General features: G+C 42.6%; 1 protein-coding gene across 2 annotated transcripts in view; it reads right to left on the bottom strand.

The window, feature by feature from the left end:
- Positions 1-337: 337 nt before the first annotated feature.
- GPR107 (G protein-coupled receptor 107) overlaps positions 338-19,674 on the bottom strand; it is a 31,316-nt gene continuing 11,979 nt past the window's right edge. For both annotated transcript variants that reach the window (XM_048966391.1, XM_048966392.1), the window contains 6 exons: positions 19,333-19,463; positions 17,491-17,534; positions 10,686-10,735; positions 9,802-9,885; positions 8,894-9,018; positions 338-2,964 (listed from right to left, as the gene is read on the bottom strand). In XM_048966391.1, the coding sequence (XP_048822348.1) occupies positions 2,868-2,964; positions 8,894-9,018; positions 9,802-9,885; positions 10,686-10,735; positions 17,491-17,534; positions 19,333-19,463 (531 nt within the window). In that variant the 3' untranslated portion in view covers positions 338-2,867. The remainder of the gene's footprint in view (positions 2,965-8,893; positions 9,019-9,801; positions 9,886-10,685; positions 10,736-17,490; positions 17,535-19,332; positions 19,464-19,674) is intronic.

The raw sequence follows: 19,674 nt of genomic DNA, 5'->3' as shown, positions 1-19,674 counted from the left end.
AGAAAATGCATCACTGTTTTTTGACTTGGTCACCCATGTTTTGTTTCCTTGTTAATGCATAGGACTGACTGACTAGTCACTGCCATAGTGCTGGCCTGAATCCTGCACTAAGTGCCAGCTGAAGCTGATTGTACAGCTGACTGCTAAGGCTCAGGTCTGAACTTGGAACCAGCTCTACTAAGAACACTTTCAGAGGGCTACCATCAGTTTTTCTGCCAAGACAACAAGGAGTCACTGATTTTTTGGCCTCTAAGAAAGCAGGGCGTTGGTGGACATAACTACACTTGATGCAACTTCAGCAAAAAAGCAAACAACAACAAAAAAAGAACCCAGAGCATTTGTTCTATCAGCGATTCACTGATGCCGAAGTACAAAGAGCCAGCTGTCAGAACCAGCTCAGCACACACCAGGACCCCGCACAGCCTCCGACATTTGGGAAGTGAAACGGCACACCCAGCAGAACTGCCAATTCCATTCAGAAATTACATCAACGGGTTCCAAGACATCATCACGTCCACGTTACCAACGCACTGTTGCACTCCTGCTCCATCTCTTACATCCCTCCGTGCCAACTGACTCTATGACTCCAGCAGACAACTCTGAGCAAGGCTCGCAGTCTGGCTCAGCAGCCCTCTGGATACAGACAGCGATCCTTCCCCAGGGACAGAGCAACTGTCAAATCAGAGCAAAGAATGAGGAGCCAATTTTCAGGTATTTAACCACACGATGTTCTAGGGCTGCCTCTGTTTGTTTCTAGTTCAATTTCTCAAGTCTCAGCTACGAAATATGCAAAAGACCTTTTCATACTGAAGGTGTAGAAGGCTCATTGATCGTGTAACAGCCTTTCTTGTGGTGCAGGCTCTGTTTTCACTTGAACTGTATCTCTGCAAAACAGTGGCAGCAAAAGCCAAACCATCACTGCTGTAATTATTGTGTAGTTACAAGCCAAGGAGGAAAACGGAGGACTCTGCACCAAGATAAGAGGGTTATTCTTATGCTTCATCTGAAGAGAAAACAGTTCCAGGTATCAAAGCAGGTAGATTAATTTCTACTACTTCCACAATGAATAAAATGAACACCGGGAAAAAGAAGCTGCAGTCAGAGAACACAGTGTTGGTACAGACTTCTGCCTAAAAGCTCTACAACCCACACTGAAGACTAAGGAAGAAGTGGTTCACCGTTTCAACAGACAAAACAGCAACTCCACAAAATGAAAATCCCACTCTCTTCTTAAGTTAAAGAATGAGAAAAAGCAGTCATGGAAGTCCTTCCATCAGTTGTGCCCCCAGAAATGCAGTCCCTTCAAGTCAAAAGAGGGAAAAAAAAGCAAGTTCCCAAATGAGTTTAAGAGATGTTGGCACGTCTGAAGCTGTGTGAAGATGCCTATCCCTGTTACTGACAGGAGCACTTCACTCAACAGGTAACCTTAACAGCTCTACATAAAGATTAAGGCTTCATTGGGTCAATGAGTTACACTAGTTTTATTTTTCTTAGAGCTCATCCTTGTTACACCAGTGAACCACTGCTACCCTCCTACAAACTAACAATGCCTCACTACTACAGCTACAAGCACAATGTGCCTTTCTAGCAATACCAGGACTCTAGAGATGAACACAGCATTTGTAATACAACTAAAGATCACACTGCAGATTTGCAGTTGATAGTTAAGACTTCTGTATTCCAGCCACAATTCACTCCTTTTCTGAAAACAAAAATAAAAGCCACTAATGACTGTGAGTTGCAGTGGCCTGGTTTTGACAGCAATACCATTCCGACCAGTTCAGCTCATCTCAAACAGCAGTGCCACTGTTCTACACACACAGGGAGGTATGGAGGTACATGTAACCATCCAGAGTGGCAAAGCAACTCAGGACAACGGAGAACCAGAGATGTACGCTGCAGTACGTTTGCTGGTTTGATTTCCATTGAGGATTCTGGTACTCTTACACTGCACCAGGGAATATCTTCTGGAAAACCTTGCAAGTATTTTAGAATGTAGAACAAAGCACTCTGGGTCATGGCTTGAAATTCCATGTTTAAGATAGCACGGCAGACCTGTAGAAAGTAGGCAACAGTCCTACACCTCGTGTATTTCTTTTGTCAGGTGGGTGCAAATCAAGAGAATCCTATCAGCAGTGGAGAATCTACATTAACACTTATTGTGCTACAAGTTAGTGCTTTTAATGGAAAACGGTCGCTTGCTTCCTACGTAGCAATACATTTGAAAACCTGACATATTCAAGTAAAAGCCTGCACAAATTAGACAAGACACTTATCAACGTTCCAACTGATGTGAAGGCTGGAGGAAGCCACCTGATCCAATAACCCACTTAGCCTTAAATAACTACAGTCGTTTCAACTCGTTTGCTTTGCGATATTCTGTCCAAGCCAGGAGGAGAGTTTATATAAAAAGAATACTTACATCTCATCGTCTTTTCCCCACCTCCTGAGACACTTTGCATTTCCCAGCATACGTGTTACTTAGCAGGTGTGTGTATACATCTATAAGCATTATATAAAATATATACTTTACATACTCACTAAAGGTCTCTCCTCACATTAGATTTGCACATTCTGAAGAATGTAACTGCAAATAATTCAGAATACCAAACTGATCCAGAAAGGGGAAAAAAGAATAAGCTGCCCAAAACCCCTAAGAAAGCTTCACACTCCTTGCAGGTACCAAGAGATGTCTTTTTTTTTTTATGATCAGAGGAATAGTTAGATTTCTGCACTGCTTTGCTCCCCCTTGACACACCTCACTCTGCAGTTTCAGCGTTGGGAAGTGCTAAATGCTCCCTTTCCACTGAAAGTAATATTAATAAATAAAAAAAGTTTCTGTGAAAGTGCTGCCTCAGTCCAGTTCATCATGCTGTGCTTTCCCACTCGCCCCGTGGCTCTGCTGAACCATTCACCACTTTCTTGACCTTCTTCATGCCCTCCATTACTCCAGAAGTCGTCACCCTGGAAGAGAAGGAAGAAATGTCAGCAGAGAACTTGAGCTGTAACATCAATTTCACCAACAGCCCATGCTTTTCCTGTGCATATCAAATAACACTTCTCCTAAATGTCTCTTTACCCAGATCTACCAGTCTGGATGTTCTCTATTTCTTACTGATACCATTTTGCAGACCAGGTATCATCCTGGACACAGCACTGATGGGAGGTGAGTCTCATGACTCCCCATCTGCCATTAAAATAGAACAGACAAATGTAGGCTGACTCACAGCTTCCCATACAGACTAGATGTCTAGATGTAGCATCAGAAGCAAGCATTTAGCACATTTGTACCAGTAGAATGAGTGCAGCTCCATACTTAAAAAGCTTCTTCTTATGGTGGAGCAGATGAAATGATGATGGGCTAGTAATAGACAAGATCTATTCAGCACTCAGCTTGGAAGTTTCTTTATATGGCCCCACAGCATCATCCAATTATTTCTCTCATGCTAGGGAATGCCCTATTGAGACAGTATTAGAGACACTGCAATGGAATAAGCATTACAGTATTTGAAGATGTATGGGGCTGTTACCCTGACACCAGCTGTTTACATGCTAAAGCTTGAGCAGCTTGCCTGGAAACTTTTACTGTATAGCTGAATACCCTTAACTCTGTGCACTAGACTTGCTTGTGTATTTGACATGTTTTTTTAAACAGGAACAATGTTTCTACAAGTTCACACATCACAGATGCTGCCACAAGTAATCATCACTACCTTAATGCACACCAGCTCCTTTCATAGCAAAACCACTTAATGAACAGCAACAAAACATCAGAGGTCATTACAGTTATACAATCCAAGTGAAGGATAGTGATAGGACAAGGGGGAACAGTTTTAAACTGAGACAGGAGGTTTAGGTTGGATATCAGGAGGAAGTTTTTCACACAGGGTGGTGAGGCACTGGAACAGGCTGCCCAAGGAGGCTGTGGATGCCCCATCCCTGCAGGCATTCAAGGCCAGGCTGGATGTGGCTCTGGGCAGCCTGGACTGCTGGTTGGTGACCCTGCACACAGCAGGGGGTTGAAGCTAGATGATCATTGTGGTCCTTTATCAACCCAGACCATTTTAAGTCTGTATTTGTCATGGCAATCTGACAAGCGAACTACAAAGCCATGTAATACTGACACCAAGCAAACTCATCTCTTTATCCAGCTAGAACAACACCATTACTCTCAGAACTACCCTGGCTATCCAACAAGCTCTTCAACTCCGTATCTTCCTCCCTGAGCACACAAAACAGCTATTCATGCACACCAGACGTTTGCTCCATTATTTTGCACAGCATGATTCTCATTCTGCATATTTTTTCCTCCAGATGTTCTGCAGAGGTTGTTGTGGATGCTGGGCTAACAGTGCCAACAGCACAGTGCATTCACAAGGGATGCCTGGAAGCATACATAAAACCACCCTGTTTGACTCTGCTGCTGTCAGTATTTACGTGCTTTCACCTGCTGTTTACCATGTAAGAATATCTGAACAAAACAGCTAACAGCATCTTCGCAGCATTACCCTGGAGGGGAAGTAATCTTCAGAAACACTCTTCTGATATCACCCTTAGTCCCACATTAGATATCAGCTTTTGTTTATGTACTCTAAGAATAATTTACCCAAAAAACAGTCAGTACATCCTGTGATTCTTAGTGGTGACACGACTGGGACCAGCGGTGGTTAAGACACTTCAGAGTGGCTCTAGATAAGCCTGCATTTAAGGGAATAAGAAGGGCCAGAAGAGCATGGATCGAATACCAATTTTATTGCCTACCCAAATAAAAAAAGGGAGAAAAACAGGCTGCTTAAAGAAGATGGAATTAGTGAACATTTGCCTAGAAGAGATCACATCAAGCTTTTCAGAGCAGAGAACAGTCTCATAAGTTCTCCTCAATTACAATAGCTTTCCCACAGTGACATAGGAAAAATCTTGGGAAACATGAGCTAGACAAAACGATCAACATGGAGGCATAACTAATTGGAAAAACATGCATTGAGATGTACTGAATGGTTTCCTGTCAAAAATGAAAGAACACTGAGTGTGGTTCCAGAGAGGCCTGTCCTGGGTTCACTTCTACTCAATATTTTCAGTAATTGCCTGGGTAATGGAATAGAGAACTTGCTTATTAAATCTGCAGAAGACACTGAGAGCCACATATTTGAGAACAGGACTAGAATGCTGAAAGGTTCTGGCAAATTGAAGTAATGGTCTAAAAATGACAGGACAATGCAGAAAAACAACTATGAACTTTACTCTTCAAACAACTGACTTCATAAATACAGAATAAGGAACCAAGTGTTGATTCTTCAGTGTTGAATCTTCTTAAGATTACAATGGACTACAAACCAAGAAATGAGCCACTGCCAGAACAATCCAACAGCATCATACAGGGATGCATGAATAGATGTTTTGCTCATGCATGACACCAAAGCAGAGCTAACACCTGACTCACAAGTAAGATTCCACCAGGCACACTGTCTAGATTTCAGCACTGTATTTTAAAACAGTTACAAAGTGATGTGTCAAGAAGATGACAGAGGTTAAAGTCAAAAGGGAATGAGCCATTTCCTATGTTCATGGAGGGATGAGACAGACAGATACATAATGAGATTTTGGGAGCTGGGTGGATCCCTCAGCAGTTAAATGTTGCTCACCTGGAAGTGCTGCTCTTGTCTTATGACAAGTGAGCAGTGCAGATCTTAAGGCCTGATTTTGTCTGACTGCTGACATACAATGGGAAATTCTCCTCCCTCTCAAAATTAGTCCAGGCAATGTGTTCCAAAGCCCATGAAATAAAGGTAACAGCACGATGGTCAAGATCACTGCAATTCTCGTTCTAACTTCTGCTCTGACCTGCAATACTGCAAGGAAACACTCCCCAGCTGAACACTTTGCTGAACTGCATTTCAGTCATTGCTAAAACGCAACAAACCCTTCCCACTAAACCATCTCTCCAGAGAGAACTTTTGTAGCTGTCAGAGGGAAGGAAAATCACTTCTAACAAAGAACACCATGAATCAGTCTGCCATGAAGCACAAACAGAGAGAAGGCAGAGCAAAGCAACCCATCAGGACTTCAAGTCTCCGCACAGAACAGGCTGTCTCATGACACAGGGAGAAACTCCAGATCCCAGGGCGCAAGCAAAGGTAGGTCAGCATTACCACAATGGTTCACTATGCTGAGGCTGTTTGGGGTGTTAAGAAAATACAAAGTCAGTCTCCATGCACTCAGCAAAATGGATTTGCTCAGCAGAGCATCAACAGTTATCCCTGCAATCCCTCATTCAGTGGAAATATTTTAACTCCACACAGATTTACGAACATGATCTCAACTCAGACTGCAGGAGAGCTCTTTGGGACCCAACATCTAAAGCAGGGATTATTAAGCTAATGAAATAGCTTACTGCACAAGTGAAAATAGAACCGCAGAACTGCTTCCTCTCCCCTTCCTCACCTCAATTCATCTGTTGTATGGTTAATTTTTTGTGTGTCCATGCCCCAGAAATGGCATTAGGACTGAAAGCCTGACAAGCGTTTCTGCCAAGTGTGGCTGCACCCTTTCAGACAGACTACTTTAGTCTAACAAACTGTCAGCAACAAGCCCACATACTGACAGAACAGGCTCGAGAGGCTGCCCAACACAGAATACACAGAAAGGCACTTTGTTGATGATGAATGGCTATTGACCCTACTTGAAAAAGAACAGACTGGTCCTTAGTTCAGGTTTAGTCATCCTCTCCCCTCCACCAGGGCAGCTTGTATTGAGTCTGGTATAATTGAAAGGAAAGTCCTGTAACGGTTATGGATGCTTTCTCCCAAGACAGAGAACGTGAGTTGGAGGGGGAAAAAAGAAATTGACTTTGAAATCTTTTGCAAGTCACCTTCACTGCTATTTATAAAATACTTTCAAATACCACCACAGAGGGAAGATTTTGCCCCACATTACATCTGACACGGGCACTTAGTCCTCAGATCTTTTATTTTTTTTTAAACCCTGCAGATTGCAACACTGTCCTTTGCAATATTTACATTTCCTGCCAGACAGAGCTTTGTATAGTTTGCATTGCACGAAAACTGGCATTAAACTGAAGAGCTGCACTTAAAAGGATCTTTCTTCTTGCTGGAAGAAGAGCAAGTGTGGAAATCAGGCATGGTGACCTTTGAGCTCTCCCCTCTGCTGCTTATATTGAGTCTCAAGGAGCTAAATGCTTCTGCAGCAAGTGTTTAAAAAAAGGATTAAAAAATTAAGTTAGAAAAAACCCACCACTATAATGTCTGGAAAGAAGACATGGCAGAACACCATGAAGACAAGTCAGTATTTATCACATGAAAGACAAAACACTCATACAGTGGTTACTCAGGATGCAGTCAGGCACTTAGTCACTTGCTCAAATAAAGCCTTGATGTTTTTTCCCCACAGAAACAACATTTAATATTTATAAAAGCAAAAATAAGACCAGCAGGATCAAATCAACAAGAAATTGAATACACTCGCACTGCAGTGCTTCATTTATTAGAGCAGGTGTGTAAACCACGCTTTTCAAACACGTGCAAACTTCACCTCCCTGATGCAGCCAGGGGAGAGAGCACAAGACACAGAGATCATCCTCTGCCAAGAGCCCACATGGAATAAAACTCCCAGTGAATCAGATGAGAACAATTCCAGCAAGGCTAAGGAACAACCCACCAGGCACAACAGTGGAAACTCCGAATGTAAAAGCACAGAACGCCTTACTAGGAAGAGGCTCACAGAGAATTCTATCCTCAAGTAACATCAGTAGCCCTACTGCAAGAAATCAATCACTCCATTCGTTCACAGAACTCCTTCAGGCTTGCTCCTGGCAGTCTCTCTGACACTGGATAATGTCTCCAATCCAGTGAAACCACTGTATGTGCAAGGTTGCTTATTATTAGGACTAAAAAAATACCCAAATAAGTAAAAATCCATTAAGTACACAACGTAAATTTTGATTTCAGTTTAACAGGCAATCTTGGGGGAGCTCATTTCTGGACAATAAGAAATCCTGTACATCTTTCAGTTCAGACTGAGACTTCCTAACGCGGATGTTTGCTTACCAGCACCCAAACTGAAACCATTTAAACACCTTTAAGCATTAAATAATTTTACAGTCACTGCCTACTATCTGGATTCAGGTTTTAACAAAGACAGATTTTTACAGACCCAATACAAAAATAATTCAGCGTTTGGCAGTAAGATCTGTTACTAGAGACACTGCAGAGAATTATAAGTCCCTGCAGGACACTGCAAGCAGATCCCACCTCACAGACCTTCAGCAATTCCCCAGTAAGCTCCACTTCTTGCTGACCTAACTATGAGGGCAGCAAACACATTCTGACTTTTCTGCCCCTGGAATAAAACTAAGAGGAGCGTTGAGATGTTCTACTCAAAATCAGGTAAAGGATAGTAGCAATGAAACTGTCAAGAACAGACCTCTGACGCTGAATGTGAATTGCAATTATGCATGAGATGCATAGCTACTATGAGATCAGGCTGGTTCTGTTCCTATTGAGGTAATGGTGTGGCAGTTATAGCTATACTCAACACTTTCAGCACGCTGCATTTCTTAGGGCAGTTTCTATTATATAAAAAAAAGAGAAGTTTTTGAATAAGTCCTCAGAAAATGACTGCAAACGACAGGGATTGAGTCCCACTTTGTACTTTATCCTCACTAACTCAGTCCTACTGCATCTGTGGTGCCCCATGGTTTGTAGCATGGAATGGAACACTGAGGGGCATTGCTAAAAATCCCCACCTTCTCAGCACAGTGTTACTTAAAATAAGTTTTTGCAGATCTTTAGATTGAACTTCAAAGCCAAAGTGGCCTTACATCATGCTCATTTACATTCAGCAGTAAAAGGAGGAGGTAGTAAAAGGAGGTTCTTACACAGCTTCCATCTCCAAATCATCCTCATCATCTTGAGAAAGCTGCAGGTAAGGGTTATCTGACGCTGGACGGAACTTGTACCCAGTGAGGACAAAGAACACCAGCGTGGCCATTTCATTCAGCAGCTGCAAGTAAGACACAAGATTGAAATTCAGCAATCCTTCATGGTCATAAAACATTTCTCCTCGCTCATAAGGTTCAAGATTGAATGGCCAAGAAGCCTGTGTCATAGCAGAAATAAAAAAGCAATTTTCATTCTGTTATCATTAATCCCAGGCTAAAGGCTGTCAAGCTCTTTCTTTTAAATTTCCCCATCACTTCAAATCCAGTTACAACCCCAGACATCACTCTGGTGATGTTCAGCAAGACTTAAAAGCCAAGAAAAAAAAAGCCTGAAGTTGTTTGGTATTTTCAACAGTTAATATATTCCAAAGACTACCTGCACAGTTACTTGGATTATATGTTAAGAAACCAAGTGTTTAAAAGTCACTAGGCAAATAAAGCCTGTAAATGGAAAAGCGAAAGTCTATTTCACTGGCTCCCCAGGGCCTCAATTACACAGGGCAAACCTGAGTATTTTTTTTTCCCCCTCTTCTATGTTCTTGATTAATTTCCTTCAGACATTTTTAAATTGAAAGACTAAAATCAATAAAGCAATTACTTTCAGACATCTCATGTATAATCCAGCAGTCTTGCTGGTCAAACAGAACTAAAAAAAATCCACTCCTGCCACCAGGAATGATTGGTGATATTAATGAGGAGAAGCAGAATGCATCGTGGAGCTTTGACACGTCCTACCACAACATGAAGAACAAATTAAGGGTTTGGTTTGCTGTGGTTATTTTTACAGATTAATAAGAAAAAAATAAAATAAAGGCATGGATGTATTTTCCGTTATTGACAAATACCTGGTACAGCCATTTCCACTGGAACGGAACAGCAATCTTTATGAGAATTGCAATGATTTGTGTGAAGTAAATGTAACACACAATCTGTGGGAAGGAAACACACAATCTGTGAGTGAGAACAATAGCATCATCCTGACTGAACCTATTTTTCCAGAGAAATAGCTTAAGCAGTTCCCAGACACCTCATTATGTCAGATTAGCCCCATTATGCTCCTTCGATAAACAAGGAAGATACAGGCTGAGGGCTCTGCAGGCTGCTGAACATCCAAATGACTCAAGCTGCTACTAACATGTTGAAGTTACATTGGGAAAATGCTTTAAGCATTTGGATTTTGTAGAATTCAAGAATCAGTACTGTAAAGTATTACTCTTAATGCTTCTTAAGAGTCTGAAATGAGACCACTGGAAATCATTAAGGAGGATATACTCCCTCGGGAGGTATGCTCAAGGCTCCCACTGACTTAATAAGAAGCTGTATGCATGCATCTCAAGGCACCATTTGCTCCCAAGTTTGGTTTTTACCAAGTTTATTGTACTTTATTCAAGCCCATCAATTCAACTGGCAGCTCGAGCTGTCTCCAGAGGAAATTAGTAAGCATTACAGATAGCTGGAACCAATTTAAAAGATAGAAGGATGCAACTACTTGGAAAAGAAGGGAAGTTGCTTTGAGGTCTGTAACCCAGTTGGCTAAGATGCCAAAGCACAGCACTGCCACAGAACTGTCAACATTTCCACCCCATTCATGAGTTATAGCAGCTTCAAACAAGTAATCCAGCAAAAAGCTGGAATGGCTTCCAAGTGCCCTGTATGCATAGGTACACAGCTGCTGGATTTGTTTGGGTTTTGCTTGTATGTTTTTTTGGTTGTTCTGTTTTAAACTTACCATAACGTAGTAATGCCTGAAAAGCTTCAGCTTTGCTAGGTTAATGGCAGCTGTCAAGAGAACACAAAAATCCATCAAAAGGTTGATTGAGAGTGTTTTTCCTAATGCTTGTTCACAAGGTAGGTAAGCAATCAAAAGCAGGAGTCGGGGACTTCCAGATTTAAAGCTTTATCCCCACAGCCTGCTGGTTGCTCTAAGGAGTGCTATTCTGTCTAGGCTATGTATTGGGCAATCTCTAGGCTGGGGCAGCCAACCTCTTACAAAGGCAATTCAACGAGATCACTAAGTGTCACACGTACACACTCCAGAGTATAGAGCCTCCCTCTAGTGCTCCCCTGTCTGTAGCCAACTACATACTGCTGCTTCAGTCCTGCCACAAGGGCAGTGCCACCTGACACTGCCTCAAAGTCGCTCAGATCAGCTGAAGGCATGGATCATGTCAGAAAGTACTCACAGAGGATGTATTTTCTAGGAGGCAGTCCTGAACTTCAGAATCACCGCATTTTGTTAAAACACTTCCGCTGCTGTTCAACAGCTAAGCCCTATTCTCTGTCACTCATGGCTCAGTCATAATTTATAAGTGAAATGGAAAGTCACACTAATCACTTCTCATTGCAAATGCATGTGTTTCAATCACAAACCACGTAAGTGAAGGCCCCAGGCTAACCTGCATTTATTGGACTGACACATCAGCTCTTGAGGAACACGGCACGTATTCACGTGAATGAGCAGAGGTCAACAACAGATGGAACAGCTGTCAGCTCCAGTTTGAGAGTCAGGTTTTATAGGTGCAGCAGGATAACAGATGCAGACTTCTGGTGCTTTTGTGACAACAGGAGAGGCAAAGAGCCCAAGATATGCTGACAGCATACAGAGATGCAATTTAGAGCCAATGAAGACATGTTGCTAACTGGAAAATACTGCTATGCACTTCTTTGTGGGCTGCATATGAAACACCATAGAATAGCATCAGCTCTACAATACAGAGCTCTGGACTGCAGAAAGCAGTGCTCAAACTCCAGACTTACATCTGCAGAGTAAGTACAAAGAGCACTTCACTGTGCAATAGATGCACAGACCTGCAACTGCCCCAGAACATCTTCTCCTCACAAAAGCAGAATAGCAAAAAAGTATGGATTTTCATGGGTATAGCTGTTGATTAGATAGCTTAACGTTAAAAGCTTTCCATAACATACTTGGAGAAAGATTAAAACGTGGAAATTTGCAGGACAAGCGGATTAAATCATGAAGTAATGCTGTCCTATTTAAAGAACTACATTAAGTGTGATCATGAAGATCTTGTGATTCACCACGTATTGCTTTGTGCAGGAAGATCTATTTTCAACTCAACATATCCATCTTCAAGAACTGCTACCAACTGGTGCAGTGACAGGCCACAAGAATTCCCAGGCTTTGTAGTTACAGGAACACCAACTCAACAGCTGTGATTCAAACTGCCAGTCCATCAGTGCTTTACAGTCAACAACTGAGTGAGCTGGGGAGTCATTTCTGTTCAGGCAGTGCATAGGAGGAAAGGGCAGTGATGCCAAAAATCTGGCTGCCAGCTGAAGTCACTGGAAGCACCTCTCTCTCAACAGATAAAACACAGCTCAAGATCTCACCTATGTACCATGATAATCAACATCACAATAATCAGCATTACAACTAGATAACTGGAGCAGCTAAGCATGGGGAAAGAAGGAGCAAGAGAAAAAAAATAGACAAAAAACACCCAGTAAAAACACTGAAAAGCCACCTGTGGAAGCCAGCTTGCTTTTACCACAGCTAGGTGCTCTCCAGAAGTTGTCTCAACTTCAGAAATACTCCTCTCCACTGTCAGACACTGGAGTCAGTATTAATGCACATCTATGCCAGTTTATCTGAACAGCTCCAAGTCACAGCACACACTGTTCTGAAAGAAGTCTAAAATCATCACTGCTTGGCATCAGCAGCCTGCAAATAGCTTTTCCACAGGCTGAAGGTGCTCCAAGCAGTAGCACTCGAGTCTTGCTATGCTGGACACTTTGAGACTTAGGCTCACCTAGCCTGGCAGTACAGACATCAACAGCAACACACAGGAGAGAGGTTAGGCCAGCAGCTGTCACTTACAACTTTAATCACTTGCAGCCCCAACCTGTGAAGCTGTGATAAAGCAGCAGCAATCACAGCATGCAGTAAAGGCTGGGTAAATTTATGTTTCAAGTATGATAACCATTCTTCAAGGAACAGTACTTAACTGCAGAGCAGAAAAAGAATAAAAGAGACTCTCTACCAAAGGTTTTACAAATAAATTCATACTTGTGTCCCACTGCTTTCACAGACTAATTAAGATAAAAGCAATCTTCCAAGAAAGGTTTATAACACCTATACCCTGCTTTTCTCTCAGTTTCCCCTCTTCATCACCATTTACTTTAACAGCTTGTGCCTGCAATAGCCTGATCTGCATTTTCAAAAAACCAAAAACCAACACGCTACCGAATTTTGGAAGCCAGTCACTGTTTCAGATTGCTCTCTATGCTAATTTCAAATGCTGAAGCAGCCTGTAAGATGGGGGGAAGATGGAAGTCAGACCACTACAGCCCTGCACAGTAGACAATAGCTTTTTGAAGAGTAATAGGCAACTTCTCAGAATGCGTATGTAAGAACAGCAAGAGGACTGCAGATGAGAGAATAGGAAGCCCAAATTCAGACAATACAGAATGCAAGGACAAAATACAAAGCATCTAGAGCAAACACAAAGTACAGATAAGAATATTTCCACAGTGCACTGCATGGTATAGTAGTATTTGAGATGGCATGTCGTTGCCAAATACTAAATGGAGGTTTTCTATCCCCTCCTGCTCCCCGTGAATGAAGTCACACAGGCAGATTTAGACCTCAAAAAGCTACTCCAGGAGTAACTGAGAAGTATGGCCTTATAATCTCTATGGCACTCTGCTTAAAAGCATTCCTACATCAGAAAGAAGAGGTGAAGCACACAGATACAGTAACTCTCAGTGTCATACCAGTGAAGGTGGCACAGACTAGTTAATCTTGAATATTCTGAAACACATTAGCCATTTGGCACAGAAGTTCCCCATCACACTCAGAAGAGATTCCACACTACAGGATAAGCAACGTCTGCAGCACGTAACTGCTATTTCAACCCTGGAACACAACAGGCTTATTTCATTTCTCAGCATTTTTCAGCTCTTCTGTGCTATCCACTGAGGTCTCAAGACTGATATCACTACACTTTATCTCAGGGTTTTGATATGTCTGTGTACTGCCTGGAGCATGTTTACCCAGCCACTAGGCTCTTCTCTCTAGAGGGCTGCAGAGGTGTTTTCAAGCTCAGGTCTCTGGAGTCATTGCTTCCAACACCTGCTGAGCTCAGCTAAGCCAGGATGTTCTGCACCACTCAGGACAGAGCGCTCTGCTCACAGCTTTTTCATGGTACAGAAGCAGAATGATGCTGAATATGGCAAAAGGTTCTTCCTGACATGGGAACAAGCATGGAAGCATTAATCATTTGCCCACTGCACAGCACACAGGGAATGTTGCCTGGCAGCTATACATTGCAATGTATTTCCCCTAGTACTGCTGCCAACCGTGACATGCTGCAGTGCTTCTGGAAAATAGCTGACTGTTTGTGATCAGACTGCACCAAGCTTCACATCTCTTAACACACAGAAGTACTGGCAGAACAAAAGCTGCAGTGGTGTTTCCAGCCCTCCGCTCCATCCTCATACAACAGACATCAGGTAAGAGAGGGTTATGAGACCTGAGAGGCCCAGTGAGATCTTTGAGTTCTGAACAAAAATAAGGACTCTTCCAACAGCACAGTCCTTTCTCCTCCTCCTCTATTAATGCCTCTGAACAAGGTAACGATAGCTGAGCAGACTTCCAGCCCAAACAACCTTAACTCAGTCAGCAAGGCTCACTTCCTCACACCTGCAAGAAGACATCCACAATGTAGATGCAGAAGTGGACAGACAGCAAGCTCCCTCTGAAAAATGCAGCGACAGACCAGAAGGGCTGCAGCTAGGCACTGGCTTAAGGTGGTGATTTTAAATGAGGAAAAAAAACTCCTAAAAAAAAGGGGTTGTATTTTTTTTTTAATACCCACCACCATGCAGGATAAGAAGCCTGTGTACATCAAGTATTTTGCTTCAGAGTTAAAGATCACCTGCAAAGGAAAAAAAAGACACCACCACACCAAGGCAGCTCAGAGCCAGCTGAATGACTGCGCCATGCCTACTCCTCACCAGCAATCCATAACATCTGTGCTTGCAAGGTCTTCTTGGATAAGTCATAGCTTTAGACATATTTCTCTAGCTTTTCCACTCAAAAAAATATTTTTTTTAAAAGCAAGTTGAAGTGAACATTAGCCAGTGACTTCAAATCACCAGCAGTTTAACAAGCCTTTTATATAACTGCAGATTGTTAAAATAAAACCCTACAGCAGGCACGGCTCTAGCAGATTGAAGACTCGTAGTCAGGCCAGCTTTCTACTTTATTTCTATTCTAGTCAGACTGCAGTCACGACTGCACTCGACCCAAGGGAGCACTATCTAATAACAGGTTGTGAAGTAGCTAGAAGAGGACAACAAGACAGACAAACAGTCAGAAACATTAGCAGGAGCCTGAGCCATAAAGTCCTGCAGTAGTTAGTTCTAAAGGACACAGGAAGTGAAAATAATTTTCCTTAGGACCTTCTCACCAGCAAAAAGGTCACCAGAAGACCCAGAGACAGGAAAAACAACTATTGAATTTATAGGATATAATTTCCCAAGACACCCTCTGAGATAATGAAGTCTGTGCAAGAGAAACAGGGAAAACAGCCTTTGAGGTAACGCCAGACAATAAATCTCAGCCAGCAATAGGCAGCCTGACCAGAACTCTGCACAAGATTCAGATAGCTTTCAGCACGGACAGACAGCTAGACTGCATATGAAAGGATTCAGTAGCTTTCACCACTTAAGCAGAAAACTGCCTTCATTTGGTAAATTCAGAGTTGGTGCTGGTGATATGTTTCTTGAGAAGGCAGGAGACTGAGCAGCACCCCTGCAGAATACTGCCTCCAAGGGAAGCCTGCAGAGTAAAGAGCATGTGGTTCCAGTCATGATGGTTCACTTATAAGCCTGTGAATGATTCTGTTTTACTTGCAGTGCAACCAAATCAGCTTTAGTTTCCTTATCAGGCACATTAGCAGCATGACACCATCAGGTAACACTCCCCATGGGCTTCTGTCAACCACCTCTAAATATCTAACAACTGATGAGAGCTCCGTCCCTGTGGGGGTGCTGGGTACAATCTGGCACAAGCCTATGCAATGTTTTCCCTGATCATTTTTCTTAACTCTTCCCTTATCACACGACTCACCGCTGCCTTTTGCTGTGCAATCTCAGCACACAATTACTGGATTTGCAGAATCCCTACAATGAAATGTGGTCACAGCAGCGGGTGGCTCACACACAGCACTCAATGTGAAGAGCACTGCTGCATGTGTACCAGTGATACAAGACAGAGGCCTAAGGGACAGTCCGAGGGGCTGCTGTGTACATCACCGTACACAAGGCTGTGAGCACTTCTCAGATCACTACACCCTTACTTCCACTATGCACTACGACAAATCTTTCAGAATAAAAAGCCAGCAACAATGTTATTACTCAGATCAGGATTCCACCTGTCACTACGATGGACAGACAGGTCAAAAGTCCTTATGTTGAACACCTTTGACGTTCGCTACCTTATTTTCATCCTTCATTCAGTGTTTTAAGGTTAATCAATCCAACTCCATAGCACCATCTTGTGATACCAACCACCAAGTGCAAGGTAAGCACAGGCTAATCACCTTCGGGTAGATCTAATGGCCTTCCATCTCAGCTCTATGCACAAGCCCCTGAGCTCTCAGCACTGGAGCAGCTGCTGACTCCATCGTGTGCAGGAACTCTGCCTCCTTTACAGGAACACTGATCCACACCAGCTAAGAACCTGGCCTTATTTACAGAAAGTCCTCAACTGACCAAGTCATTGCCTCAAAGATGGTCTAAACTGAAGCAGACTTGCAAATGCAGAAAGATTCCAGAAGACATATATACTCAGTGAGCATCAAATGACAGATGAAATGATCAAATGAAAACTCAAATACCTGCCTGCTTCCAAGGAAGCCAGTGTTATATTCCATGGCTTGAATCTACAGCCAACTGAGAAACTTATTTGGAAGAAGTGAGAGGACAAAGCAGGAAAAGCAAACATTACAAAAACCATATTTGGGTTGACTTTCCATCCATCATCTCACTTTCACTGCTACAATAAACATAACTTGACTTTACACAAGCAGCCCTTGGAACTGCTGTACAAACACAGGCAAGATGAAAACTGTGTTACATCCAATGCCAATTTATGTTTTGTTTCCTACTAAGGTTATTTCCTTCTGTCCAGGTAGGAACAGACTTCTGATGGTCAGGCTATCAGTCAAAATATACACCAATTCTAGAACACACTTCTAGATTGCTTCTGAACTCGAGTCTAAGAACAAGGTAAAGCGGTCAGATTATTTCCTTCGATACAGTGTCTAACCTGAGCATTTGGGGCTGTGCAGGTACCTGCAAATGAATTTCAGATACGAATTGCTGAAGCAATGCATGAAAAAGGGCATTTCCCAAAAGGAATAACCTAGAAGACCACAAAGGAAAAGTAGCAACGTAGCAACAACAGAATAGGCTTACAGCTCTAGTTTATATATTTAAAAATCAGCATCATGTTTGGAAAGATCTTCTGGTATGTAGCACAGAACAGTAAGAAAATTACTGCTACTTGCCTTTTCCATCTGTTGCTGAAGCCTCCTGTAAATGTCTTATTGACCTGAAAAATTAAGAGGTAGAATAAGCTCTTTTCACTGCAGCCCTCCAGAACTCCAACAGCTCCATTAGCTCTTTATGGCTGGGCTATGCTCATAATTAACTGTGCCTTAGCACGGGTGGCACTGCATATGTTTCATCCCCATCTCCCAAGCAGTTCAAATATCTGCATCTCCTTATGATTAAGAAATCTAAACTGCTAGAGCCTGCTTCAGCCCACAGAAAGCTGGGACAGAGCAGAGTGAGAAACCAGGGCATTTCCCAGCATAATGCTTACCACTTGTACAAGTAAGCTGAGCTACTATTCAGAGTACTGCCAAGCATTTGGCACCTCACTGCTCTTTTAAGCTCTTTTCATTTAAATACTTGATTACAGCTTACATGGCACACAGGCTCCTTACGTAACAGAAGCTACCCTACAGGAATGGAAATTCAATGGCCAAGGCTTAGTGGCCTTACTGGCATGATTCATCCCACCAGAGGCAGTGAGACTACACAGATGAAAAAGGGGCAGAATTATGCCCTAGGTTTCACTGCCAGTTTATGTTGGTACCATGACAATGGAGGAACACAGGCTGTACCCTATATAAACAGTTATAGGACAGTTCATTCAAACACTTCCCATAACAAAACCACATCTGAACAACAAATGCAAGTTTTGTACTAGCGTGTCGCTATGCAGAACTACAGATTCCGGCATTATATAGCAAGAGCTGTGACTGAAAACGTTTCCTTAACCACAGGTAATCAGAATCTCTCTGTAACGAAAGTTAGTTTCCTGTAGTCTTATTTACCACACCCAAATGCTGTCATCCTCAGAGGAGCTGCAGCATTTTGAGTGGAGTGGGGGAGTGTCAAGTGGGCTGTGCAAATTTCTTGGAAGACATTCACTTGTGTTGGCACAAGGCCACAAGACTGCTGGGTTTGGTCCTTACACAGAACCGGGAAGGTTAGTGCAGCAGAAACACACCCTAGCAAACCACAGTGGAGCTTACTCACATCTACAAAGTAACACGTTATGAAATAGTTCTCCAAAACACTCAGGAGCTGCACACTAGGGAGTGAAGACATGTTTACTAGACAGATATACTCCTGCACTTCAGGAAAAATGCTGGAGATAATTGAGAAAAATTAGAATATTCTGTGTTTAAAACCGAGAAGCCAGAAGCTCCTTCAAATCCTCCTTTGGATGCAGCTGCTTTTTCAATTAAGACTAAAATGAATTTAGAATATAAATGTTCTGCCTAACTGGCAAGCAGCAACAATAGCATTTATCTGAATTATCTGTGTTTTCGTTGAGTTTTACATAACCAACATTTTTCAATGCCAAGTAGAGTGGAAGGAAGGGCAGGGAAATGCTCCCTGTGGGATTATTTCTTCTAAACAGTCAAGTAAATATGCAGTGCTACTCTGGCTGAAAGAAGCTCTGACCTCAGACAACACCACTGGTTTTGAATTTAGCAGCCTGCTTTCCATCCCCAGTCACTACCAAAAGCCCATTTTTCAACATGAGAGAATCAGCGCTTCTGAAACATTTCAAGTTCCAAAGGCATCTGCAGTCTGTTTGCACTGCTCTGGCCATGCCTTTAAAATGCCCCCCCTTGAACGTTTCTAAAGCAAGCATCTTCCACAACGCTGAAGTGCTGAGACTGATAAGTTTAAGAAACTAACAGAAGACTGGACTTAAAGGACAGACATTTACTTCTCTGCTTCAGCAGCCTCTTAACCTCTAACATCAATATCCATCAGTGAGAACAGCTCAGGGCATCAGCACTCAGAAGTGATCGCACACAACAACTCACCATACCACTGGAAATAAGATGGCACCACAACACAGCAAGTCTACCAGGAAAAGGATTTCTTTCCACAGTCCATATTCAGTTGTTCCCTCTTCTGTTGACTCTATAATAATGTATGCCACGTTTGCTAGCACCTGCAGGACGAGAAGTGGGTAATGATTTCAGAAGCTTTCCAAGGATAGATTAGATGTGGGCTGCAAATTCAGCAAAAGCTATCCCACAGTTGCAGAAAGAGCCCATTCAGTAACTTCAATTTTTCTACTGCAGATCTATGTCAAAAATCACACACAGCATCTACAGAGATATAATCGATTGGAATGCATTTCTGCTGACATTCAGAAGGTA

Source organism: Lagopus muta, chromosome 19 (assembly GCF_023343835.1).
Source record: "Lagopus muta isolate bLagMut1 chromosome 19, bLagMut1 primary, whole genome shotgun sequence".
Taxonomy (NCBI): domain Eukaryota; kingdom Metazoa; phylum Chordata; class Aves; order Galliformes; family Phasianidae; genus Lagopus; species Lagopus muta.
The sequence above is the reverse complement of the archived record's forward strand: the minus strand, read 5'-3'. Positions and strand labels throughout refer to the sequence as shown.